The sequence below is a fragment of the Canis lupus genome, chromosome 14, assembly GCF_011100685.1.
Source record: "Canis lupus familiaris isolate Mischka breed German Shepherd chromosome 14, alternate assembly UU_Cfam_GSD_1.0, whole genome shotgun sequence".
NCBI lineage: Eukaryota > Metazoa > Chordata > Mammalia > Carnivora > Canidae > Canis > Canis lupus.
This window is the reverse complement of record NC_049235.1, coordinates 42,457,189-42,484,022: the sequence shown is the minus strand read 5'-3', so window position 1 is coordinate 42,484,022 and position 26,834 is coordinate 42,457,189. Positions and strand designations below refer to the sequence as shown.

The window sequence follows — 26,834 nt, the reverse complement described above, 5'->3', positions numbered from 1 at the left end:
TGCCATAAAATATGGAAGCTTGTTCTCCATTATTTTTAAAAATTACCTAATTTAGCATTTCTGAAAGAGGCACTCCCCCTAAAATAATTCCCAATACGGTAATAAATAAGAGTGAAAGTGCCTTATTAATAAGTGTCCTTGCTTTTGAATTCTTTTTCTGATGAATAGTCCATGTTAAAAATTCTTGAGCTAGCTTTATGATGCTTCCAGCAGCCCTGACATGAGACACTCTCCTGCTGTTCAGGGCTGTACACCCAAGAGATTGTCTTTGTTCCCTGGCAAGAGCATCCTGCCATTACTCCTCTTGCACAAACAACCCTTGTTTTTTCTTCTTGACTTTTTACTATGAAAATGTTCATACATACACAAAAAGTGAAAGACTTACAGCAAGCACTCATATACATCACTTAGATTCTATAATATTCACTATAATTGCTTTATGATATACCTATTTATCCATTCCTCTATCCATCCATTAATTCAACTTTTTTTAGGGGATGTATTTCATAGTAAGTTGCAGACATAGCACTCTTCCCCTCAAATGCTTCAGCGTGCAAATCATTAGTCAGAATTCAATAACATACAGACTTTTCATAGGAGAGTAATACCAGCTTTGTTCTTGAAATCAAAGAAAGCAAATTTGTTTACATGTTCAGGTGTCATTCTCGAGTCAACAGATTCTACATACCTTTTTAATTTCCTGCTTGTGGAGTGTGCCACCATTTCTAACAGGCTACCATTTCTTGATGAGAAAAAAGTGGCCATGAGAAAGCTGGTGAAAGAGTACCTGCTTATTGTCACTGCCTTGGCCGTGTCCATCAATTTACATGTGTTAAACATGAAAGCCAAAATGTTTCTGAAAATGGCTTGGGATCAAATTCATCCATTCATTCACCAAATAACAGGTCTAAAATTCCCTCTCTTTTGCTAACATTGTTATAGTGCTTGGGAGATGGTAGAAATTAAAGACCAATAATTCCCATATGTAAATGCCAGGCACTGTCAGAAACTTTACATATATTAACTCACTCTTCATAGTTACTTGTAGTGCAAAACTAAGGGCTGCCAGACTATTTCTGGCAAGGTCTAGATGGTAAATACTTTAGCCTTTGAGGACCATTGTCGTTGAAACAGTCTCTGTTTCAAGCACTCCACTTGCCATGGGAGCATGAAAGTGGCCATAGACAGTTTGTCAAGTAATGAGCATTGCTGTATTCCATCAAAACTTGATTTACCAAAAGAGCTGACAGGCTATAGTTTGCCAATGCCTCTGCTAGACTAACAAATATTGGAGTCCATTCTTTATAATCCGTGTCAGGACATCTTATTGTTAGCTCAACACTCAGAGCCTGCCAATGCCTCCAAGGCCTTTTTGTTTAATGGCGGGTCAAATCATTTCTTTGTATTCATGCCCTTCCATCCCTTACCGTAGTGGGAAGAGAGAATCATTAATTTTTAATCCATGAGATACTGGTGCCAACTTGAAAATCAAGCTGAACTAAGGCAGAACATGGTTGAAGAATACCGTTAAACAGACTGAGAAGCCCAAAGCACTAAGGGACCTGACCTGCATCCCTGAATTGAAAGAGATTGTGGAAATATCATTAAGCATGATCTTTGAGAAATCATGGAACCCTGAGGACCACAACAACAGCAAAAAGACAAACTAGAAAAGTGTAGTTACAGACTTGGTAGAAATAGCTGGGGAAATTCGAGAACAATTCCTCAAACAATTGATGCGTAATTACCTAGAAGAACACCAGGTGCTGGATGGCAACCAATATGCCTTTGTCCAACTGTGCCAAGGCTATTCAATTTCCTTCCACAGTGAATGAGGAGATGACACTGGCTATGTAAATAAGGAGGAAGAAAGAGAGAGATACCATCGCTGAAGTAAAGCTAGCTGTTCTGCCCGACAAGATGGAGATGCAGTGTACTTAGAGCTAATGTCAAGTGACACTGTGATTTGTTAAAGGACACAGCCAAAGGTGATTGATTACCAATGGCTCAATGTTGACCTGGAGATGAGAAGGGGAGTGGTAGGTTGAGGCAAGGAGGTGAGGCCAGGAGAATACCAGTGCGGACTGACTTTTATTAGTAAATTAGCCACCTACAATCCTGAATTGGGAAATGCTCATGAAGCACACAGATGACCTCTGAGTAAAGGGACTACCACCTTGGGATATAGAAATATAATTCAAAGTATTCCTGACATAATGATAATGGATTTGGTGATTTTCATTAATGCAAATGTCCATTAAAAGCAAGGGTGAATAATCAAGAGTTTGTCTTTAGTCACAAAAAGAGAAAAACAACTAAAAACAGCTGGAGTTCAAACTAGTATATACTGAATACAAACAAACATGAGTATAAATCATATTAGAATGGAATTTAAATATTTTCATTGTAAACATAACACTAAAAAGTGTAACAAACCAGGGGGTGCGGTGGGTATAGGAAACTAGGCTCAATTAAGTACTGACTTAAGCACTCGTAAAAGGATCCGTTATTTGGCTTCTGCAAGATTCTTGGGTATGGGAAAGCTAGACATAGCAAAGAAAGGCAAAAGCAAAATATTTTTAAAGGATGGAAAATAACATCCAGGAGGAAGTATGTGTAGACAACAAAAGAAGGCTATGGGGTGACTTGGCATCTACTTTGAAGTCCATGAAGAGTCTCGCACAGTGCTAGGCAAACAGGAAGCATCATTAGGGACAGAGCATCTTGATTCTTCTATCCTAGAGCACAGGGAAAGCAGCAGGACATAAAAAACAGACAGAATGAGAACAATGATTCTCACGCTTGAGTGAGCATCAGGATGACCTGCAGGACTGTTAAAACTGTTAAATCTGGTTAAAACCCAGATTTCTGGGCCCCATCTTCAGGTTTGTGATTCAGAAGGTCTGGGGTGGGCCAGGGAATCTGCATTTCCGACAAGTTCCCAGATGGATGCTGTTGCTGCTGGTCCTGGGACCACAGCTGAGAACCACTGGCTAGAATTTGGTCTGGGTTTAACTCAGACTCTGCTGCTCCTGCGCTGCTTGTCCTATCTCCTCTTGGAATTCCCATGAGGAATGACCTGTGTAAAACTAACCCAGCACTCAGGGCACAGCAAACACTCCAAGTGTGTTAATTCTCATTACTATGAAAAGACTGATGGGTAAATAATTCGGCAATATCATTTAGGGTAGTCCCGTTGGACTGGGATGCTCTGAGATTATACTAACCACATTTTTCTGATGGAAAGTAGAGTCAGTATTACAAATCTGTTTAACCTCTCACTGCTTGGTTAGCCAGGCCATACTACTCTAGAGACAAGCCTTGCCCAAGGCAAAGTGTGGCTTAACCTTTATCAGCATTATTTCTCAGTTAATGTTTAACCAGGTGAGCAACCAAGAAGCCTATCTTTAAAACCCCATTAATGCACCCAGTGCTTTGTACCTGGCTCTCCTTCCTGGATAAACCTGGCCACACCTGAGATTTTGCTGGACTTGACCTCTGAGTCACAGAGCAGACATACTGTGCGCTGCGCTAGATAGCAACTGCTGTGGAGGTGAGATATGTGCTTCCTGTTTGGATATATAAGGTTGGCCCTATGAAAGTCAGCACCTCCTCATGTCTACTGTGCTGCAGCCTGGACCACCCCACTCCTGCCGCTTATCAGGGAGTGATGTATTTTGGGTTATAGCTGTCATGGGTTAACTAAGGGTAAGAGAGCATGTGCTGTAATGCCAGATGCTATTGTTCTTTTTTTCCTAAAACAACTAACTACACGATGTAGTATTTCACCTCAAGTAATTATATAAAGGAATATACATTTTCAAGTTTGATTTTCAGAGATAAAAATCACCTAAAGAGATCAAAGAAGATTCCCAAGAAATTTTACTTATTATCAATCACTGTTTAATCTCCCCCTTCATTGTCCTTACTCTTTTAAGAAGAAACCTTCCACTTTTGCCTCAATTTATGCTTCAGCATATATACTATTCTTTGGTAGCTCTCTCCAGTTCAGCCCACCTGTCCCCTTGGCTCAGAGCTCCTGAGTCTCTGAATTCTGTAACAGCTTGTCCTCAAGAGCCCCTTATCCTCTGCTTATGATACCACTTGGAAATGACTAAATATTTATAGCTGCAAACATGCCAGGTCTGCATTACATTAGAAGAAGTTCAAAGTATTCTAAAGAGAGTGACTTCTTTTTTGGAGGGCCATATATTTTGGTAGTACTTGTCAATAAGAGAGTTTTTGTTTAAACAATCGCAAAATTTTCGGTTCTGTATTTGGAAAAAAATAAAATTCATCTGTCTAAAATTTTTTTTTCTGACATTTGTTTTATTGGAAGGTTTTCCCCCTTGACTATGGTAATGGTAGGTCTACAACCAAAGCAAGTCAAGCTCAGGATGAAATCACATTAAGTGAAAACCTGAGTACATTACAGAATGAGCTGAAAGCTGAGGAGAAATATGATGGAAAAAGCCCTTTATTCTAGTTTGTGTCAATATGAAGGGGGAAAAGAAGGAGATCGGTGGGGAAAGTCTAGGATAAAAAGAACAGAAATATTTCTTACCAGAGAAGAAATAGCCTTCTGATTACTACACATAAAGCCAATTAAAAGGTAATGGGATTGATTTTTGTTTGTGGCTTGCAAAATCAATCTCATTACTTTAGAGACATACCTTGTCCAAATGTCTTGAATCAGAATTATCATGTTCCCCCAATGTATATATGTTTAAAAACATTTATTTTCAATGAATAAAATAAGAAAAGGGGGAGGATTGTAGAATAGTAAAATTTACTTTAAATCTAATTTGAAATGTACTGAGTTAGTTGAGAATGACATAGTCAATCAATGTGGCTTGTTAAGATCTTCCAGATATGCCTAAGACAAGATAAATGCCTCAAGCTACAAGACTATAAGACTGCAGGATACCCAGGTATGGCGAATCAAAAATTTAAAAGCATAATGATAAAGTGAAATGCTTTTGTAGGCTTAAAAGAACAGTTTTTACAAATAAAGGTAAAAGAAAGTGGAATGGGAAGATACTTAAGGACACCAACAACTAGAGAAAATGGGACATTTAAAGTGATATTTAAAAAGTGAATACAATTCACTATAAAGTAAAATAAGGTGTTACTGCAATTTAAGATAGGCCACTGTCCTAGGTGAAAGCTGGAAACCTCAGTTCTACAAATCACTTTTGCATTAAAAAAAAAAAAAATCTTCCAAAATACAGTACTCTATAGCGAAGATGGAGAGGAAATGAAGGCTCTTAAAGGGAGAACGATTTGAAATAATGGCATGTAGTTTTATTTCCCTTTTTTTGAAATTACTTTTTTGAGTTGAAATTCACTCCAGCAATTTCGAAAAAGACAAATGACAGCAAATCATTTAGTCACAAAAGAATTTCTACTTATTGTATACTCTTTAGGTAGTTCCAGTGGAACTTGACTTTAAATTAGTCATGCAAGTAAATCTTGACATTTTGGCCTTTTAGTAAGGCCAAAAGAAATTTAGAATATTTCCAGGAAAAAAATATTAGCCTGTGTTTAAGTAAGAACCCTAACTGCCAAAAGTCCAAGTCACTACCCTAATAACAGCATTTGGTAAATCTGATATGCTATTAGTAATCGTTTGAGAATTCTAAATTCCTTATGTTAGCATTCTCTATTTTTTTTCATCATTTTACCATATATTTACTGATTGCCCACTGCTGCTTGGCACTGGGTTCAATTCTAGAGGAGTCCATGCAATTATGATCGATGAAGTTTCTGGAGCTTGAATTCTCCTGGAGGGAGATGTATAAGTGACAGCAAACAAATACAATAGAAATTATATTAGATAGTATATTACGTATTACAAACAAAATAAATGGGATGATGTGACAAAGAAGATCTGACGGTTGGGAGGTGCCTTTTTTTTTTTTTTTTTTTAACCACTCAGACTGGGTCCTCCTCCCTCTTACTTTCCCCAAAGGAGAACAACGACCATCAATAGCAATGGGTAGTTGCAGAAGCAACACCTAGTGTCAGCTTTGTGTTCAGAAGACAGCACTGTGCCATGAGGTGCTAATTTTTATGGGGTTCAGGGAAGGCTTCTGTTATTAGGTGAACTTTGATCTGAGGCCTGGACATGCAGAGAATATTGGAGAATTCCAAGTAAAGGGCAGATCTGAAGATAGTAGCTGTGATTTGTTGAATGGGAGCAGAGGCTGGTCGGGTTACAGGGCAGTGCACTCTGAGAAGAATGGTAGAGGGATGCCTGGGTGGCTCAGTGGTTGAGCATATGCTTTTGGCTCGGCGTGATCCCGGGGTCCTCGGATGGAGTCCCATATTGGGCTCCCTGCGGGGAGCCTGCTTCTCCCTCTGCCTATATCTCTCCCTTTCTCTTTGTTTCTCATGAATAAATAAATAAAATCTTAAAAAAAAAATAAAGAAGAAGAAGAATGGTACAGGCAGGGAAGTGACCAGTGCAGGAGCCCCATAATGGCTCAAAGGCATAGCAAGAAGTTCTATTTTTAAGAGCAATGGGAAGCTGTTAAAGCCATTAGATTTATATTCAATAATGATGATTTGGGCTCCTGTTTGGCGAATGGTGTGTGTGTTGGGGGGGGAAGGGGGTGAGCTGCAGAGAGAGTGCCAACAGTGGAAGCGGTGAGATCAGACAGCAGGCTGCTGACAGTGATAATCCAGGCAAGAAATGACTGTGACCCAAACCACGTGGCATTCATGGAGAAGGAGAAAGTAGAAAAGTGCAAGATACAGTTGGAGGTAAATTTGACAATCGCTAGAGAAAAGGGTGAAGGTGGGAAGAGAGGAATCTGGTTCTCCGAAGTTAGATGCCATTTAGTGGAGTAGGGGGTTTGGTTCTATTTTGAATGTTAGGCTACAGGTGGGGAGGGACATCTACTTGAGGAGGTCAAGGAGATGGATGGAGCGAGGTATTTGGGGCCCAGGGGATAAGGCATAGCTAGAGGTATACATTTGAGAGTCAACAACCATAGTTCCTGCGAGATCCCCCAGGTACACATTCCGTAATTAACAAATTGCTTAAGAAATGACTGACTGATAACTGCTGGAAAGGGCAAGAGAGAATTTTGCATACTGGAAGATGTTTTGAATCTCTTGGCAAGGAGTGCTCAGGAAATGCTAGTAGAGTGCCAGGTGCTGAGGCTGCTCGATAAATATTAATTTACAGTAATGAATCTCAAGAAAGCAATGAATTATTATTTCACTAACTGACCATACCTGGCTTAATTGGCGCCAGAGCTGTTGTTCAGATGCTTGTACCCTCTGTTCCTCATCCTCAACATCTTTTTTCCTGGTAGTTTAATTCCTGATCCATGTATCTTGCTGTTCTTGATCATTGTCTTTTTGGCTCACACATTCAGAGAACACTGTCATTGCTCTGACTCTGTCCCTAATGAGCATCTTTGTAGGTTTCTGAATCTGTCTTGAATCATGGACCTTGAGTTACCTATTATGTAGCGCTATTCTACACACTTGACACATATATCCCATTTATAGTACCTCCATCAAGTAGATATTGGCCCTTGGAGTAGAGGAGACCTTCATCTCCCTGAGAAATAAGTGCTTGGCTCTAAGTGTAGTTAGAAAGTGGTAGAGCATGAATTCAAAACAAGTCCAACTGACTCTAGCTGGGCTCCCCTGCCTGGGTTCACAAAGCCCATTGGTTTTTGCCTACTGAATCAGGCTGTCTCCTCCACTCACCCAGCTCCCCAGCAAAGTCTGTTAGGTGGTTGGTATCTGTTGATAACTAGCAAGCCTTTCTTTAAGTCATGTTGGCCTATGTCTTTACCTTTGAGCAGCAGTGTTCTATATCTCTGTGACTACAGACTCACTTGGTGCCCTCTTGCGAGTCCTCATCATATTCCATGGGAGGATCCTAACCCAAGAGGTGCCCCTAGCCTGGGACATTATTTGCCATCAGAGAAGCAAAAGAGATGGAGTATGTTGGAATACACTGCTGTGCAGGCTTGCCAGGGACATGGTGGCTGACAACAGAGAGGCTAAAGACTACGAAGGAGGGCAGCAGGACTGTGTATAGAAAGAAAACGTGGACTCTAGGGGTGAGATAGCAAAGACAAAAAGGTCATTATCTCATTGTTCAAAAGAAATAGCTTATGGCGTTATGTAAATGTGTTAAGAAAGCTTCAATCTCTGGCCACATACTCAAACCGAAGGCTTTCTGACTTCATTAGGCATGCCCCCTGAGTACGTACGCGCAGCACAAGGCAAAGAGACATTTGCTCAAATACTGCCTGTAGCAGAAGCAGTGGTTTCAGTGTCCAAGAGTAGGCCATGCCTTCACTTGAGGGAGGGCAAGTCCTGGGAGGTCAAGCAACTTGGGCAGGAGTGATTTGCAGTTAATGTTGCACTGGAGACGAAGGCAGCTGAAGCTGCTCCTGCTGGCACTCATCTAAGCAGCACCTGTTCCCCCAGCACATGTGACCCTTTATTGCCTGACACCTGCCTGGCTGGATGGGCCCCACGCTGCCTGCTGAGGAAATGGAGCTGATGAATATCCATTGCACGTAAGGTTTCATAGTAGAAATGGGATGTGGAATTTCTAGAGGCAAGCAACCTATGAGTCTAGCATCAGCCAGATAACTTATTAATGAATCAAACTACTAAAGGTCAAAAAGTGAAAAGTTGGAGCACCTGGATGGTTCAGTGGCTGCCTTCAGCTCAAGTCTTGATCCCAGAGTCCTGGGATCCCTACATTAGGCTCCTTGCTCATGGAGGAGTCTGCTTCTCTCTCTTCCTCCTCCTGCTCATTCTTTCTCTCTCTCTCAGATAAAAAAATAAAATCCTTCAAAAAATTTTTTAAAAAGGTGAAAAGCTGGTTAGAGACAGACAAGAGGGGGGAAGAAAAGCTATATGTGCACTATGTTTTTTAGTTATAGCAGATGGTGATGGCTTGTGGTACACAGCTCTACTTTGCTAAGATGTCTGTGGCATTGCCCTCCAATGCAAGTGCAACAGTAAAGAGATCTGTGGTCCCTTCAGATCCCATTAGATCTCTGAAGAGTCTCAGCTAACCCCTAGGAAGAGCTTCTGTAAAGCTAATCTGAATCTACCCATCTCCACTGCTAACATTCCACCTGGCTTAGAGGACAACTGATATGGTTCCAAAGATTTTGAGAAAGAGAAAAGTGCGTACACACTCTCACACACATACAGACGCATATGCACATGTGTACACACATGCAGAGATAAAATATTAGATCTATCTTTATTTACATACATCATGATTTTGTTTTCTTTTGATATGACACTCAAAGTATTAATAGCCCAGTTCTTTGCTATATTCCTAACACCTAGATGAAAGTCAGAACACAGTAGCCTCTTTATATACATTTGTTGAATAAATGAGCAAATGACTATTTACTGTCCTCTTGGGTTTCAGTTCTGGTACCCAACTTTGCCTGGAGACTTTTTATGAATAACCCTAGGAAAAGCCCCTAGAGGTGTTCTAATTTTATAAAACATTCTTTTCATGGAGACATTTGAATTCTTCTAACTCCCTGCACAAGCTCTATTTTTTTCTCCTGGAGGAATACTAAATGTAAAATAGGATCAAAGGAATTTTTTTAAAAAGATTTATTTAAGAGAGAGAGAGAGAGAGAGAGAGAGAGCAAGCATACACAGGTAGGGGAGGAGCAGAAGGAAAAGAATCTCAAGCAGACTGCATGATACAAGGCTTGATCTCATGACTCTGAGATCATGACCTGAACTGAAACCCAGAGTCAGATGCTTAACTGACTGAGCCACCCAGGCACCCCAGGATGAAAGGAATTTGTTTCTTACTCATCCCCTCAAATACTCTAGTCCAAGCACCTCGTTAAATATTTTCTATTTATCCTATTTTCTTTTTTTAGATATTGTTGAATAAAAAAGGACAAAAGTCATCAGGATTGGTGGCAGGACAAGATCAGCGTATCAGATAAAGAGTGGACCTCAGGGACGCCTGGGTGGCTCAGTGGTTGAGTATTTGCCCTTGGCTCAGGGCGTGATCCTGGGGTCCTGGGATGGAGTCCCACATCGGGCTCCCTGCATGGAGCCTGCTTCTCCCTCTGCCTATGTCTCTGCCTCTCTCTCTGTGTCTATCATGAGTAAATAAATAAAATCTTTAATAAAAAAAAAAGAGTGGACCTCATACTGGATTTTTCCTTAAGGATCAGATAGTTTCTTTTCTCAAGCCATATTCCTGGGATGGGAATGCTTACTCTGTGTCAATATTGAGATTATTTGATGAATTTTCAGTGTCCTTGAAAAGAAGTAAAATTTTCTGTAGAAATATTTATTACCCAGTGATAAGTCACCTCTGAGTGTGGGTAGGTATGTACCTAAGTTTTTGAGACAGGTTCAAAACCAGATCCAGTCAAGTCTGGTAGCCAGAAAGTACTGATGTTCAAGGATGAATCTCAAGAGTGTTGGAGTTGGAGCCTTCTTCCTCCAGATAAGGTAGATGTGACACTTTAAAAGGCATCTGCTACTCTATATTTAATATAAGTCATAAAATCAAAAATAAGGAAGGACCCATGGATCTTTGTGTGAATGATATTAATTTGACTATTACAGAAACTGATCAGTATAAAAGTAGAAAATAGAGCCGTAGTACTGCCTTTCAGTCTCGCTGGCATCCCAGATGAGAAAAGGACTGATTAGTGAGGGATGACTGGGGGAAGTTCTCTGGGCTGCTAAGCATTTTTATGAGTCGATATATTTTTAAGCTTATCTCCAAGAATAAAAACAGAGCCACCCTCCTTGTAAATTTTTTAAATTTATTTTTATTTTTTTAAAGATTTATTTATTTATTTATGGTAGACATGAGAGAGAGAGAGAGAGAGAGAGAGAGAGAGAGGGAGGCAGAGACACAGGAGGAGGGAGAAGCAGGCTCCATGCAGGGAGCCCGATGTGGGACTTGATCCCGGGATGCCAGGATCACGCCTTGGGCCAAAGGCAGGCACTAAACCGCTGAGCCACCCAGGGATCCCCAAGATTTTGTTTTTAATGTCAAGTAAATGTGACAGAGCATAAAGGTTTGTTAAATATGAGTGTTGAGAGTACCCAGATATTTATTATTCTCTGTGTTTATTCTGTTAGATGCATTCCATACCAAAAAAATGATAAAAGAATCAAAACAGTAGAAACAAGGAAAACAACCAAAATGTGCAGTTTAGAGGGTTTACACAGGGAGGCTTAATATGCCTCTGCAATCGTTAAAAACACGAGACCTCTGATTTCAAGTTAGTTTGTGAATATTTTCAAAATAACACTTGATTTCAGAATATGGATTATTCAGGTGTTAGATTTGGGGACACTCTAACAAACGTTAACACAAGTCAACTTCCAGGAAACCTGAAAGCCCTCCAATATCAACATAGCACTGACAATTCATCACATTTAACAAGGTGTGTTGGAAATAGCGGAGTACTGACCTCCCCAGGACAAATGATCCTCTTGGGACGAGGGGCCTCTTGCTGTAATTGATACACTGCCAAAGGAAAAAAAAGAAAAAGATAATTATAATTAGGAAAGTACAACACACACCAAAATGTCTTCAAATAGTCCCACCTAAGTGCATCTGAAGAACTGCAAATATTTCAAACGAAAAAACAAAGAGGATACAGGCACATTTTTAGACTGAATAAAGTCAGCTCATTTATATGGAAATTAGTTACCATGGATGTAAACTGGCAAAATTGATTTTTTTATTCTCTTACAAGGCCAATTTAGTTTCATAATTGTTACTGGCATTGTTCATTTTATGGCTTTCTTGGAAGGTAGGAGTAAAATTCTCCTATTTTAAGAACAGAATTCTACCTGTGAGTACCTAAGCAGTAAGATCATATAATAGGATTTCTGAATTTAAATGTTGATGTCTCCTGACATATCAGCAAAAGACTGGCATTAGCAGAAGAATGTTATTCTCTGAAATGTTACAGTTCTGTACCAAGACACCACTGATTTTGTGAGTGAAACTCTGAGTCCTTTCTCTCTCTCTTTTTTTATTAAGATTTTATTTATTTATTCATGAGAGAGAAAGAGAGAGAGAGGCTGGCAGAGACATAGGCAGAGGGAGAAGCAGGCTCCATGCAGGGAGCCCAATGCGGGACTCGATCCCAGGGCCTCCAGGATCACATCCTGGGCCGAAGGCGGCACTAAACCGCTGAGCCATGCGGGCTGCCCTCCTCTCTCTTTTCATGAGTTCCATTTTTGGCCTATCACCATGCATTCTTATCTACGTGACTAGTCTCCACCCTTTGGCATTCCTCTTTCTTGGGCCCCTTAATATCTTAAGAAATAATAACTCTCTTATATCCTGCTTTATTTTTATTTTTTTTATTTATTTTTATCCTGCTTTAAAGACAGACTTTCAGGCCTGGAAATGGAGGTAATTTATATAAAAATAAAAATTTTCAGCCTCTTATCTGTGATTTCTTGGACTATAACGCGTGATTTTCTGCTGCTCAGCTAGTCTGGTTATTTTTCTTAGAAGGAAGCCACCCTATGCAAGTACCTGTGGGCTCCACCTATTTGAAAACCACGATCATGTTATCCTCAATATTCAAAAGAAGGAAGAATTCATTTTAGATGGAATAAATCTATGAAAAGTTAAAATTCAATCATATAAAGTATTTCTAGAAAATGCAATAAGTAAGATAAGCAACATTTTCTGATTTATTCTTAGGTCTAAAAATAAAGAAGAAATTTTAACTGAAATGCAGATGGTCATGTGGAAACAGTGCTGGAAAGGATGGGATGTATTTTGTAATTATGGCTTCTCAATGCCTTTAGCTCAACATGGTTATTTTCTTACCTAATTAAGGGTAGACTGCCCAGCTTTTGCACAGAGAAGAAACTACCTAACCCTCTTGTACATGTTTTAATGTGGCCACATTCTAATGAGTTGCCCACACTAATGATAATGCCTGTGTCATGTAAGGACAACTGTACCCACATATGGCAGGTAGAGACAGAGCAGGCCTCTTGTCAAAGAAGAAACATGAAGAATTGGCCAAAGATAGAGAAATACTTGTCGACATTCCACTAACTATCCCAGTAGTGCCCATGCTCTCCTTAAATCATGAGAGAGGCTGCATGGAATCCTTTCTACCTCTCAAATCAGCCCCAGACACCTACTCATTGATTTTACATTGTGTTCCTATTAATGATTGTAATGGGACCCAAATAGGCCAACTCCTAAAATCAGAGTTTCCAGCCAAGGGCAACTGTAGAACCCACATCCAGAGAATCCTGCCCCTTCTTCTCTTCCCATTGCTAATGCCTCTTGAAGCCAACAGATAAATGTGGGGATAGCTGGACACCATTTTAATGCCTTCCTTGGAGGTGGTGACAAAGGAAGTATATGTGTTGTAAGATAGAAGCATTTTTTGCTAAGTGTGCCTTTGTAGTTCATATCAGCAAATATTTGAACATCTGCTATAGGCCAGATACCACAGTCAGCATTACGTGGAGGCTTTTATGATGAATGGAGAGAAGGGGAGAAGAGAAGGGAACCAGCATATTGAGTGACTGTTATATGCCAGGAACAATATTTTATTGAATCTACAGGAGAACTCAGAAAAAAGAATGTTGTATTATTATCATTTTTATTTTTTAGATGAGCAAACAAGTGCAAGAAAGTTAAACATTTGTCCTGGGGCATCCAGCTATCCTTTCGAGACTAGAGCCCTCTTTATTTTTCCATGCCTCCTGGGCCTTTGCACTTGCTTTCCCCTCCACCTGGATTGCTCTCTCCCAAGATATCTCTGTGGCTCCTTCTCTCCCTTCATTCAGGTCTTCCCTGATTTGGCTGACTTGGTATAAAATTACCTCCCTTTATCCTGCTCCCTTACACTGTTTTATGTTTCTTCACAACACTCATTACTGTTAACACATTTTGTTCGTTTATTTTGTGTACCATCTCCCTTGAGCAAAGTATAAGCTCTTTGAGGATAGGGATTTGGTCTGTCCACTGGTACCCCCAGCACCTAGAGCAGTGCTTGGCACATGGTAGATGCTTGATGCCATATCTGGTGAACAAATGGACCGTAACCAATGACTCATGGGTCACAATCCATGTCTCCAAGAGACTCTGATCCAATGAAAGAAACTTGTATAGAGAAACAAAATCAAAGTAGGCCAAAGGCTTTAATGAGGGGGTGAGGAGGAAGTAGTTCTTTTTACTCAGGTGGCCAGGGTGGCTTCCCAAGGGGGGAAGCACGGAGCTTTTCTTGAAAGATTAGAGGAGTTCTGAACATAGAGAAGAGAAAAGCAGTTATAGGTGAAGAAAGAGCCCCAGCAGGAAATAAATAGCATGTTTATTGATCAGTAAGAGTCCAGTGTGGCTGTTCTACCACGATGGAAAGATGGAGGAGGAGGTCACATAAAGCTAACTCTTAAAGGTCATGCCAAGGAGCATGGATGTTCTTCTGTCTGCAGCGGAAAGGCAGTGACATTTTTTGAGGGAGATGACATGATCTGGCCTGTTTCAGAATAATAATAATAATAATAAAAAGACTATTCAGAATAATAGAAACTGCCATTTTGTGGACACCTACTATGTGCCAGATACCTTATCTATATCTTCTCATTTAATCTTTCCAACAAACTTGCAAGGTAACTATTATTCTGCCCTTACTAAAGTAGTGGAGATGCTAAGCTTTGAAGAAGCTCACGCTCACACAGATAATATGATGAAATTGAGATTTAAAGCCTGATTTCCAGATTCCAAGGTCTGTAATTTTCAGCCTTGCCAGTGGTTCCCCATTGCAGGTGGTAGAGGGGTCCTATGTGGGACTGGGGCTGCTCACTAGCAACACTCACTCTGACAGTCTGGCAAAAAGCCCCCAAATTTGTTTTCTTTTTTTTTTAAAAGCTTGTTGGAGATTCTGATGCTCAGCCAGGAGTGGGGTCACTGCTCTTTGCTTCACTGAAGGAAGGATCAGAGGAGGAGCCTTGGAGGCAGGGAATCAAGAGACAACAGTATTTTAGTTGTACATCAAGGAGATCATGAAAATGTGTGTTAAGACAACACTGGTGTAAAGGCAGATAAGAAGGTGAGTTGAATGCAGAGGAGAATGGACAGGGCTGAATGACAGATTGACTGGAGGGAAGGACCTTGAAACAATGAGAACCTGTGATGCCATTAACAGTCACAGAGGATACAGGTTCTGGACAGGCTAAAGTCCATCGCTGCATCCTCTGAGATTTAATAAAAAGAAATGTTGTAGTTTGCCAGTCTCAAAACCAGGAACAGTCTGAGGCAGGGGCAACTTTGAGGGGGTCCCTGCAAACCTCTCAAAGCAGAGACATCAGGTTTCCTTCCTGGTCCCTGGGCAGCACACATCATCAATTGATTACCATTTCTCAGAGAGCAGGTCTCAGGAACCGATCTGTTCGGTGCCGCTCCAAGCAACAGAAGTTGGCAAATAGGCACAGAAGCCTGTTAACCATCTGGATTATGTGTCTCTATAAAGATAATGAGATGGCAACTGACTGCAATGGTAGCCATATAAAAAATGGGCCCTATATCCTATCCTAGCTTTGAGTGAGGGTCTCTGTCCCTCAATTTCAAGGTTAGCTATAACAAAACCACCATCCGTGAAAAAAAAACCTCTGAGGCACATTGAATACAAACTGGAACATGTCACATAATCTGAAAGTGTCCCTTCTTGAATTTTTGTTGTTGTTGTCGTTCAACAAACACATATCACAAGCAAAATGCAATGACATATGTCACTTCTTGGGTGGTTGTGTGGGCTAAGAGGTGATATGACGGAATCTGCTGCTGTAGCAATGTTCCAAACATGTTCCAGGCAACTCCTCAGCCCTGGGCACTCTACTGCACATGATTAATTCTTAGCGCTGAAATAAGCTGTTTGGCAGGGGGGGGCGTGGTCACTGGAGAACATGGAGGTGGGGAAGAGGAGTCCTTGCTCCCCCAGCAACCGGAAGCACATTGAGAAACCCAGAGCTCACTGAAAGAATGTTTTACTTTTTCTTCAATAAGAAAACAACTCACTCTCTTCTAACAATAACTACCCCACTTCCTGTGGATGCCAAGTGAAAGCCTGTGGCCTGGGCGAGGCTAAAGTCCAGGTCACACCTATCAGCTCATTAAAGACCCTTCAAGAATGGCCTCTAATAGCCACTTCTTTCTAAAGAAGGCATGCAGATCCAGGAGTCCAACCTAGCCTTTTGGTTGTGACACTGAGCCAGTTCCACCCTGATCATTGCCCATGTCTACCCAGTCTTCATGGGAAAAACCCATGGGTGTGAGTGAGAAATAGTAGGTGTTTGTCTTGTCTTAACCCCACCTCCAATCTCCTTGCTAACAGAATGCCCAGTCTTAATGGGACCAAGTCCTCTCATCTAATGGCACTGTGAAAAACCTGAGGATGAGGCTATGTAGCCTCATAATGCGGGGTCTCAGGTGTAAGTGTGCAGCAGAAAAACCTATGGGGTGTGATAAACTGCAGACTCCCCCCCCCCCACTCTTCTGATTCAGAAATTGGGGGGTGTAGGGCCGATGATTTGTTATTATAAATATTCCCCCCAGGAGATTCTGATTCAATTTATTTATTTATTTATTTATGATAGTCAGAGAGAGAGAGAGAGAGAGAGAGGCAGAGACACAGGCAGAGGGAGAAGCAGGCTCCATGCAAGGAGCCCGATGTGGGATTCGATCCCGGGTCTCCAGGATCGCGCCCTGGGCCAAAGGCAGGCGCTAAACTGCTGCGCCACCCAGGGATCCCGAGATTCTGATTCAGAGGCTCAGTGGAGCAGAGTTTTGAGGTTCTAAACTCCTCTTTAGGAAAATAGGCACAAGCTGTGACTGCTTGACCTACTGGCCAGGAGGGTCTCCTGGGAAAGCTGTTGGCACCAGCATCTGCTGTCTAATTGGCACTCAGCCTCCTAGAAAATAAAATTTTTCAGAGTATACCCAGGGTGGTTGACTTGTGAACGTTTCTGCTTAGGATGTACAGTTCATGCATTTCTGGCTTGAAGTTTAGAATGTGGCTTTATTTACTTATTTATTTATTTATTTTTAATTTTTTAATTTTTATTTCTTTACTTTTTTAATTAGAGTTCAATTTGCCAACATATCGCATAACACCCAGTGCTCATCCCGCCAAGTGCCCCCCTCAGTGCCCATCACCCAGTCACCCCAACCCTCCGCCCACCTCCCCTTCCACTACCCCTTGCTCATTTCCCAGAGTTAGGAGTCTCTCATTTTTTGTTACCCTCACTGATATTTTCACTCATTTTCTCTCATTTCCCTTTATTCCCTTTCACTAATTTTTATATTCCCCAAATGAATGGGACCATATAATGTTTGTCCTTTTCCGATTGACTTATTTCGCTCAGCATAATACCCTCCAGGTCCATCCACGTCAAAGCAAATGGTGGGTATTCGTCGTTTCTAATGGCTGAGGAATATTCCATTGTATACATAGACCACAGCTTCTTTAGTTTATATAATCCACTCATCTTTTGATGGACACCAAGGCTCCTTCCACAGTTCGGCTATTGTGGACATTGCTGCTGTAAACATTGGGGTGCAGGTGTCCTGCCATTTCACTGCATCTGTATCTTGGGGTAAATCTCCAGCAGTGCAATTGCTGGTCGTAGGGCAGAACTATTTTTAACTCTTTGAGGAACCTCCACACAGTTCTCCAGAGTGGCTGCACCAGTTCACATTCCCACCAACAGTGCAAGAGGGTTCCCTTTTCTCCGCATCCTCTCCAACATTTGTGGTTTCCTGCCTTGTTAATTTTCCCCATTCTCACTGGTGTGAGGTGGTATCTCATTGTGGTTTTGATTTGTATTTCCCTGATGGCCAGTGAAGCAGAGCATTTTCTCATGTGCTTGTTTATTTTTTTAAAGTGAACTTGAAGATAGCTTTTCTTTTAAAAAACTGAAACCAAAACATTCTTAGGGCCTTCATCAATGTTTTGAGATTTGGTCTTGAATATTAAGGACTAGCTGCAGATATATGATACTTTAGGACAAAATTGTTCTTATGGAGACAGCCCAGTAAGTGATAGCATTAGGTTTTAAGAAAGGGAAGGGAGCAGAGAATTCAGGAAGTTAAAGGACTCCATCTTATGACATCGTGGTTCTCTGAGTCAGGACCGGGGTTTATCCATCCCTTTGGTCTCACAACTCTAAGCACAGTGTTTGGCTTAAGGCAAAGACTTAATATGTATTTGCTGAATGAGTGATGAATGAACAATCTACTTTAAATAAAATAGTGAGAGAGCTGATTTTTAAGGTTCCTATTCCTAAAATTTCTAAGCCAGACATTTGTGGTTGCCTTCCCAACATCCATTTCCATCTTTCCCATTCCAACAGTACTCATAATTTTCCAGTTATGTGGATTACATATGGCTCATCCCTGATTAGTTCAGGGCAGCAGCATATTCCAATTCTTTGACCACAGCGTTGGAGTTAGGAATGGGTAACGCAAGTCAATCGAGACTGAGACTCAATTCTAAGACTTCGCTTAAAGTATCAGGAAAGTAAACTGTAGATACTTGCAACCAAGAGCATTGCAATTAGCATTAAAACTTAGAAACCACTTTTTAAAGTGGATTGTCATCAAGTAGACTAATTTTCTTTAGGAATAATGTCATAATTGGGACTAGCACCTCATGTTAAAAATCTGATATCACATAAGTGAAAGTTATGTCTAATAATAGGCAATAAAATCTAAGACATACCTAAACACTTCTATAACAATTAAAAATCATAATTTTTAGAACGAAGTCCTATAATATGGTAAAAATGTACTGCCTCTAGTAAATATATGAGAGATTTCATAGAACCAAATAATCACTAGAGTTAAAAAAAGTGTGTGTGATGGAAAAACGTGTATTCCATAAATGATACGCTAATGAGTTTGACATCAATATCTAAAATTAACTTTCAAAGGATGGTTTGTGAACATTTCAAAGAGAAAGGCTTGGTGATTCCTGAAGTTCAAAATGGGTTTAACAGCAGGTTATTTAAAATAAAGCAAATTTCACACTCCGAAATTTTTTGGATTTTCAGATCAGGAAAATGCTACAGTTTTAGTATATTTGAATTTGAAAAGTATCTCATGAAGCTCTGCAAGGCCCTAAGATTCCTCCTTCTGTTCATTCTTCAAGACCCATATACAGGGGCGTCTGTGGCTCAGTAGATAGGGTATATGACTCTTGATCTCAGGGTCATGAGTTTAAGCCCCATGTTAGGTGTGGAGCCTATTTGCAATTAAAAAAAAAAAAAGACCCACATGCAAATTTAACCTGTTTTATAGCCTTCTCTAATTCCAGGAAGTGGAGGAGTAGTATATTGTTACTAAAGCCATTTGCATTATAAGTTAATTGGTTTATATTTGCCTCCCCTACAAGACTGTAAACTGGAGAAAAGTATGGATCACAAGTTAGTCATTTTTGATTCCTAATATTTATGCTCTAACATGCAAGAGGTACTCCTGTTGTTTGCTGAAAGACCAAATGAATGGATGATAGTCTTGGGAATAATAGAGTAGCATGAGCTTGGGAATAATATGGTCACGTGAATTTATAAGTGGCCCAGCTCTCAAACTCAATTTATGGATCCAGGACAGCCAAAAGAGAGTTCTTTCTCAGTGATGCTCTGTATATACCTTTAGGCAAAGTGGTTTTGATGCCATGAATGGTACATCTGGCCACATACTCCTTTCAGTTTTGGAGTTCTGCATCACTAGAGGCCCTTAACTAGAGCCAGGATGACTATTAGTTGGATGTAATAAAAAGCAGTTTCATATATGCCATTAAGTTTGTATTAAATGGTCTCAACTATCCCTTCTGTCTAAAGTTTTGTGATTTCAGAGCAAATAATTTTTTTTAAAAAGCACAACTCGGTTAGACCCCTAGATCAAACTTAAAACCAATACACTAGGGTGAAATTGATATTGTAAACATGTAATTAGCAATGTGTTTTCTACCTTCCTTAGGACACAGTAGCACTTTTAAGAGATGTATTGGGTGGCCAAAGCTTCTTAGCAAAAGGCAAAATGAATTTGAGCCAATGCCATCTTTTCGCTTCAGCAGAGCTCTCTGCGGTGGCATTCACTCAACAAATATTTATTGGCTAGTTAATGTATGCAAGGCTGTGTGCAAAGCAGTGTGCAAAGCACAGTAAGTCATGGAACACCCAGTGCCTCTCACTACAGATATTTTGTTGATTTACTGTCAGAGCTCTTCACACTCCATTAGGAAACAAACAAACAAAAACATCCAATTACTAAGTCATTAGCACTGCCTTTTAAAATAGAAGATCAGAATGCAGAACATTAGATTGGAAGAGCCCTTAGAGACCCAGCACAACCCCTTTATTTCACAGATGGAAGAACAGACTCATGTAATAAGAATGAGGTGCCTCTATATATGCTGACATGGAAAGATAAAAGCAAGGTATTTGTGAAGTGAAACAAGCAAGTTGAAGGACACCAAGTACAGCATAACCCACTTTTTTTTCAAAAGGGAACAACAGCAAAATGCCTTAATATTAGGCATATATATTTTGAACACTTGGAAGGATATGCCTTCCAAAATTGACGGGGAAGTAGGAAGGAGACATGGAATATGGGGTAGAGGTTGGTTTGTCAATTATGACACATTTCACTCTCAGTTTTATGCATTTTGTAATGTTTTGTCTATTTTGCTTTTTTGTTTTGCTTTTGTAACAGATTTATACATGAACATATGTATATATGTGTCTCTGTTTGTGTGTATGCATATATTGATGTGTAAAATTTTAAGTGGAGGGGCACCTGGGTGGCTCAGTGGGTTATAGGTATGATTCTTGGTTCTGGCTCAGGTTGTGATCTCAGGGTCATGGGATCAAGCCCCATGGAGGGCTCTAAACTCAGTGAGGAGCTGGCTTGGGAATTCTCTCTTTCTGCCCCTTGCCCTCCTCACATTGGCGCCCTGTCTCTCTTTCTTAAATAAATAAATCTTTTCTAAAAAGTAAAGTGGAAGGAAAAAAAAAAGTCCTGAAAACTTGTAGGCTGTGGGTCAGGCTTGCTTCTGGGTTCACTCTGCATGCCAGTCCCATGCACTCAGAGATGCAGACCATATGCCAAGTTACTGAACCTCCCTGAGCTGTGGTTTCCTTGTATGCGAAACAGGGGTAATCATGGCAGCAGTCGCTTAGGGCTGTGGTGAGAATTTGAGAGTTCAGGCACACAGCTGGCACAGCGGCTGGCACAGGGCAGGTCTCACGGGTGGTAGAAACAATGGTAACATCAATAATGATGGTAATAATTATTCTTATTATTGCTGTCCAGAATCAGAGCCTGAACAAGAACATGGGTCTCCTGGCTGTCAGCACAGTGGGTTTCCCATCTACCACACTCCTTCTCTCTCTTGTTGGAGAATGACTTAGGCAGATTATACAAAGGAAAGAGAAAATGAGCTTGATGTGATGACAACTGCCTGCCTTCCTGAAGGGAGTTGAATTGCTGACTGATGACCAGATATAATCTGTTTCTAAGGTGTCACCCTGAGTGACCAAATATTATTCTTTACTATCTGTTGCTATTTTCTGTGGTAAATGTCATATGATATTACAGCTATAGGATGATCAGCTAAGAATGTAATTCATGGAAGTCAGCACATTTGCCCTTGTTGACCAACTCTGTGAAAAAAAAAAAAAAAAAAGGAAAGACCTAAATCAAAAGGCAGGGAGTTAGAATGAATATTTCTTTTTCCTAAGTATTCCTGAAGGGGGTCACAGGCAGCCTGCCCTTTGGGGTCCTGGCCAGGGGAGAGTGCTGTACAGCTCACTCTGACTAAAATCTCTCCTTAGTGGAAAAAGAAAGATTTGGGTTTTCAGTGCTGTGATGTGGGATTCCTTGTGTGCATTAAATCAACAGCAAGAATTGTTCAAAAGGCAGACCTACTGAAGACTTCTGGGGAGATTCTCATTTCAAATACTCACAGTATGATTTCCATATTGGAGGCTGGTATTCTTCAGCATCTAGAATAAAAAAAGAAAAAAAAATCAATCTGTCATCCTGAACGTCAAACTGTCAACATGTGTCTTCTTTGGAGGAACAACAGTCTGTCAGCAGTACTTGCATTCTGGTCCCAGGGGGCCCTCTCTGCTCATTTATGGGACAATTCCAGCCATGAGGAAGGAAATGCGCATGGCAACCCTGGTGGACTCAACACCACTCTCTTCAGATCACTTACCACGACAGAAATCAATTGCTTAACCATTTTCATAGAGCTCAGTAAATCAGAAAAGATTTTTAAAGCAATTAACTTGATTGTACCCTCCAGTAATCCTTTCAAACAGTATTTACTTAACTTGGCATAATAAACATATAATTTATCTCACAGTTTCCCATCAGACCTTTAGCCCATTTATTAAGACTTGAGGGCAAGACGTAAAGTGGCAAGTATGTAATATTAAATCTGGGAAGTTGTGCAACTCCTCCACCAACTGAACTCCTAAAATGACTGGGTCTGACAGCAGAGACACTGATGATTCAATTGGAATTGTATTATCTCCTTGAATTTACTCCAATGTGTGACTTAGGAAATTTCTAGAACACCTCTCAGCAATCAGAAGTGTCAGAGTGAAAGAGTTACAACAAAACGGAGAGGATAAAATTGTTATTCATCAATCTAGAAAACAGACAATGGGAGAAAATCTGCTTGTTCAGTCAATTCAACAATCCCCGTGCTGACAGCTGAATTTATAATTCTGACGGAATTATTAGAGCCGTCCTGAACATGTAGCTAAGGCCTTGGTAAAACATACTTAGCCTAAACAGCCAGAGGGGAGAATCCTTTCCCTCAAATCATGAACACTGAGCTGAGGGGAGCCTTAAGAGTTCTCTAATTCAGCACCTTTATATGAGGGAACTGTTTTTTGTCACTCTGTACCCCCAAGGCATCAGACAGCCATCCTCCTACCACCTTTGTCCCTATGCTACTGTCACATACTACTTTCATGCCAAGGACTAGATCTTCTCTGACTTCATGCACCAAGATAGTTTGAGAATTTTTCCCCTCCTGAGAAACAAATATGCTATTTACAGAAAAACTAATGCAAGAGTGGTGAACTTCCCCAAATCCTACTTAATTACAGTTGTGTAGCTTAAATTAAATTCTTTCACAATTAATGTCTTGCTCTCTGGGGCTCACCCAATCACAGAGGCAACTAAATGCCTCCAAATGCAGTTTCATTCAAATAAATCCATATTGTTAGGTCTGTATAGAACTTACCTATGGATAATCAGCCACATAAGTGCACACTCAAATACAGTGCATTAATAATGGTTTATGCTGTTATTCAAACTTAGTTTGCCCATAAAAGTGAAATGCTTAATAGTTTCATCAAAGTAGAACAGTATCTTGTAATAGTGAGTTTTTACCCCAAACCGGCCACTAATTTCACCCTATATATGACAGAAACCAACTTTAATGAAGTAACCTGAGTATTTGTTTATAAAAACCATTCAAGTGAAATAAATCAAGTTGCCAAGTTTACAAAAAAATAAAAACATCTACACAAGGTCACCTCACCAGAAAAGTCAGGTCTTGTATGTTAAAATGTTTTTTGTTTGTTTGTTTTGTGTATGTTAAAATGTTGATGGCACTTTCAAAAATAGTTTTCTTTCTTTTTTTAGGTGAGTTTATTTTTGTTTATTTAAATTCATTTTAATTAACAAATACTGTACTATTGGTTTCAGAGGTATAATTCAGTGATTCATCAGTTGCTCATTACTTGAAGTGCCCTCCTAATGTCCATCACCCAGTTATCCCATCCCCCCCACACTTCCCCTCCAACATTTTCAAAGATAAAGATCAATACACACAAACACACACACACACACACACCCCAGATTGTATAGAAATGTAAATCCCTGAGATGCCATCTACACAAAGCTATAATGTCTTATGATTTGGGATGAGATTTGTTCTGTGAGGAAGCATAATCCCCAGACCAAGATGTGGTCAAGAATGTTTAGTACCTAGAGTGCAATTCTCTGCATGTTGAGGGAAGGTCCCCAAAGAGAAGCAGGAGTCTTCCTAATGTAGGTTTTAAATATAGCTCACATGCTCCACATAGATCTTCTAAGGTCTTATCTTTTTAAAAAGCTTTATTTATTTACTTGAGAGAGAGAGAGGGAGGGAGGGGCAGTGGGAGAGGGAGAGAGAACCTTAAGCAGACTCCCCACTGAGCATGGAGCCTGATGACGCAGAGCCTGACATCATGACCTGAGTGGAAATCAAGAGTTGGATGCTTAACTGACTGAGCCACCGACGTGCCCCAAAGGTCTTCTTAACCAAAGTCAGAAGTTTAGATTAAAGGATCTCTCCCTGTCCATTAGAGTCTTGCTGTTTTGTGAAAAACCTAGCATTTTGTTTCATCTGAAACACTGGCTCTGAACTTTATAACTTTCATTTAGGCTGCCCTGAATGCTACAGAACAATTTATTCCTTTCTAATTGCTCCTTGTTAGCAATATTACATAGAGGTGAAGAAGGCCACCTATAGAGACTTAGAGATCATGGGGCTTCCCTGCTTAAAACTCTGCAATGTCCTCCTTCCGCATTTGGCATAAGATATACAAACCTTACTGTGGTCTACAAGATCCTCGGTCATCTGGTCCCTGGCTGGCTCTTTGCCTCTTTTGCAGACATTTTGCCCTTTTACACTTACCCAGAAATGCTAACTTTCTCTATTTCTAGAGCAAGTCAAGCTCTTCCAAGTCCCCAGCCATTGCTCTTGTGGACCTTCCACATAAAATGCTCTCTAATACATCTTTGCATGGCTGACTTATTCCATTATGTAGGGCTCAGCTCACATGTCACTTCCCAGGGGCCTTCCCCAGCGATCTTGTGTAAAGTAGCCTTCCCCCACCTCTGGTCACTCTCCTTCATAGCATTTATTGCTGTCTGAAATTATTTATTGATTTGTTGGCCTGTTATTACTGGGCTCATCCCACTATTAGCCAAACTCCATGTAAACAGGAATTTTGCCTCATTCACTCTTGGCATCTGCAGCCCCAAGACAGGTGCCTGGCATGTAACAGACATTCAAATAGCATGTGTTAAGTAAGAAAACTCTCAAGGTTGAAATTTTACCTCTGCAATAACTGGCTGAATAACTTGAAGCAGGTTACTTAACTTCTTTAAGAGCCTCCCAATGCGCATCTTTGTAAAACAGAAGAAATAAAAGTGCCTACCTCCTAACCTATCTCTTAGAGTCACTGTGGGAATTAAATGAGATACGGGATTTCAAGTTCTTGGGACAGCACCCAGCAAATAGCAAGTTCTTCATGTAGCCCCACTGATGTCATCATTGTGTTGTCAGTGTTACATCACCCCCCTCTCCTGGTTCTTCCCAGTTGTCTTCTGTCCCTAAGCCATAGCCACGACTATCTCTATTCGTACCCCTGGATCTGGAGCCTGTAATTAAGTTCCAGTGCTGTTGTCATGGAAGGTTTTTCTTTCCCATTAAAGAATTCAAAGTGAGAGGCCATTTGTCATGCTTCGGTGGAACATCTATAATTACCTTGGTCTTAGAGACATGTTTCGCAAACCACTAAAGCACACTGTTACGAGACCTGGGTCAAGAGACAAGGCGCAAAATATTTTTAATATGTTGAAATACATCTTAAACTGCCTCCAACACTTCCCTACCAGCATGCACATTTGCCCTGAGTTCATGGAATACTTTTCAAAGCTCTACTTTACACTGGGATAGCCTGACACTTTTTTTTTTCTTTTTTCAAACCGGGAATAGGTTTTCTAGGTCATTTAGTTCACCTTCCTCATTTGGCAAATGAGGAAAATGAAACACAGAATGATCAAGTGGGCCTTCTCAAGGTCATAAACAAGGAAGAGGCCAAAGAGGGATAAAAGCCTGAAGCTTTCTGTCTTCCAGGCTTCTGACCCATCAGACAACTTTGCCAGGCATCCCACCCTCATTTATATGTATTGAATCAAGAAAAATACACATTGTATAGCAGGTTTGTTACATTGATTCTTGTGAAGCTTGAAAGACAAAATAAAGAAAAATATTAACAAAGAGGGTCAGGTTATAAAATAATTTAGTAAGTATAATCCCATTTTTTAAAGAAAAGATAGGTATATATATAAATTATCTATAAGGCTATAAACTCAATTATTAACAGTTGCTATAACTGATAGTCAAAATATAGGTGATTTCTATTTTTCTCTTCATTTTTTTCAGCTGCATTTTCTAATTTTCTGATTACATTGCTTGTATAAAAATGTAAATAAATAAGAAATAAATTCCCTGGAGTGCCAGGTGATTTTTCTCTTTTTTTTAAGATTTTATTTTTAGGGGCACCTGGGTGGCTCAGCTGGTTAAGTGTGACACTCTTGGTTTTGGCTCACATCATGATCTCATGGGTCATGATATCAAGCCCCGTGTCGGGCTCCTCCCTGGGCCAGGAATCTGCTTGAGATTCTTGCCCTCTGTCCCTCCCCACACACATGTACAAGTATGCACACTCTCTCTCGGATCAATCAATCAATGAGCACTCTGAAAATAAAGGAGAAGTAAAAAAGACCCAACAAGGGATCCCTGGGTGGCGCAGCGGTTTGGCGCCTGCCTTTGGCCCAGGGCGCAATCCTGGAGACCCGGGATCGAATCCCATGTCAGGCTCCCAGTGCATGGAGCCTGCTTCTCCCTCTGCCTGTGTCTCTGCCTCTCCTTCTGCCTGTGTCTCTGCCTCTCTCTCTCTGTGTGTGACTATCATAAATAAATAAATAAATAAATTAATTAATAAAAAAA

General features: G+C 40.5%; 1 protein-coding gene and 1 pseudogene across 1 annotated transcript in view; both read right to left on the bottom strand.

Moving 5' to 3' along the window:
• CHN2 (chimerin 2) overlaps positions 1 to 26,834 on the bottom strand; it is a 295,757-nt gene that overhangs the window by 124,853 nt on the left and 144,070 nt on the right. Inside the window, exons 2-3 of the mRNA XM_038557212.1 lie at positions 21,997 to 22,035; positions 11,460 to 11,515 (exon numbers count right to left, since the gene is read on the bottom strand). Of these exons, the coding sequence (XP_038413140.1) occupies positions 11,460 to 11,515; positions 21,997 to 22,035 (95 nt within the window). The remainder of the gene's footprint in view (positions 1 to 11,459; positions 11,516 to 21,996; positions 22,036 to 26,834) is intronic.
• LOC119867663 lies at positions 5,930 to 6,117 on the bottom strand (annotated as a pseudogene).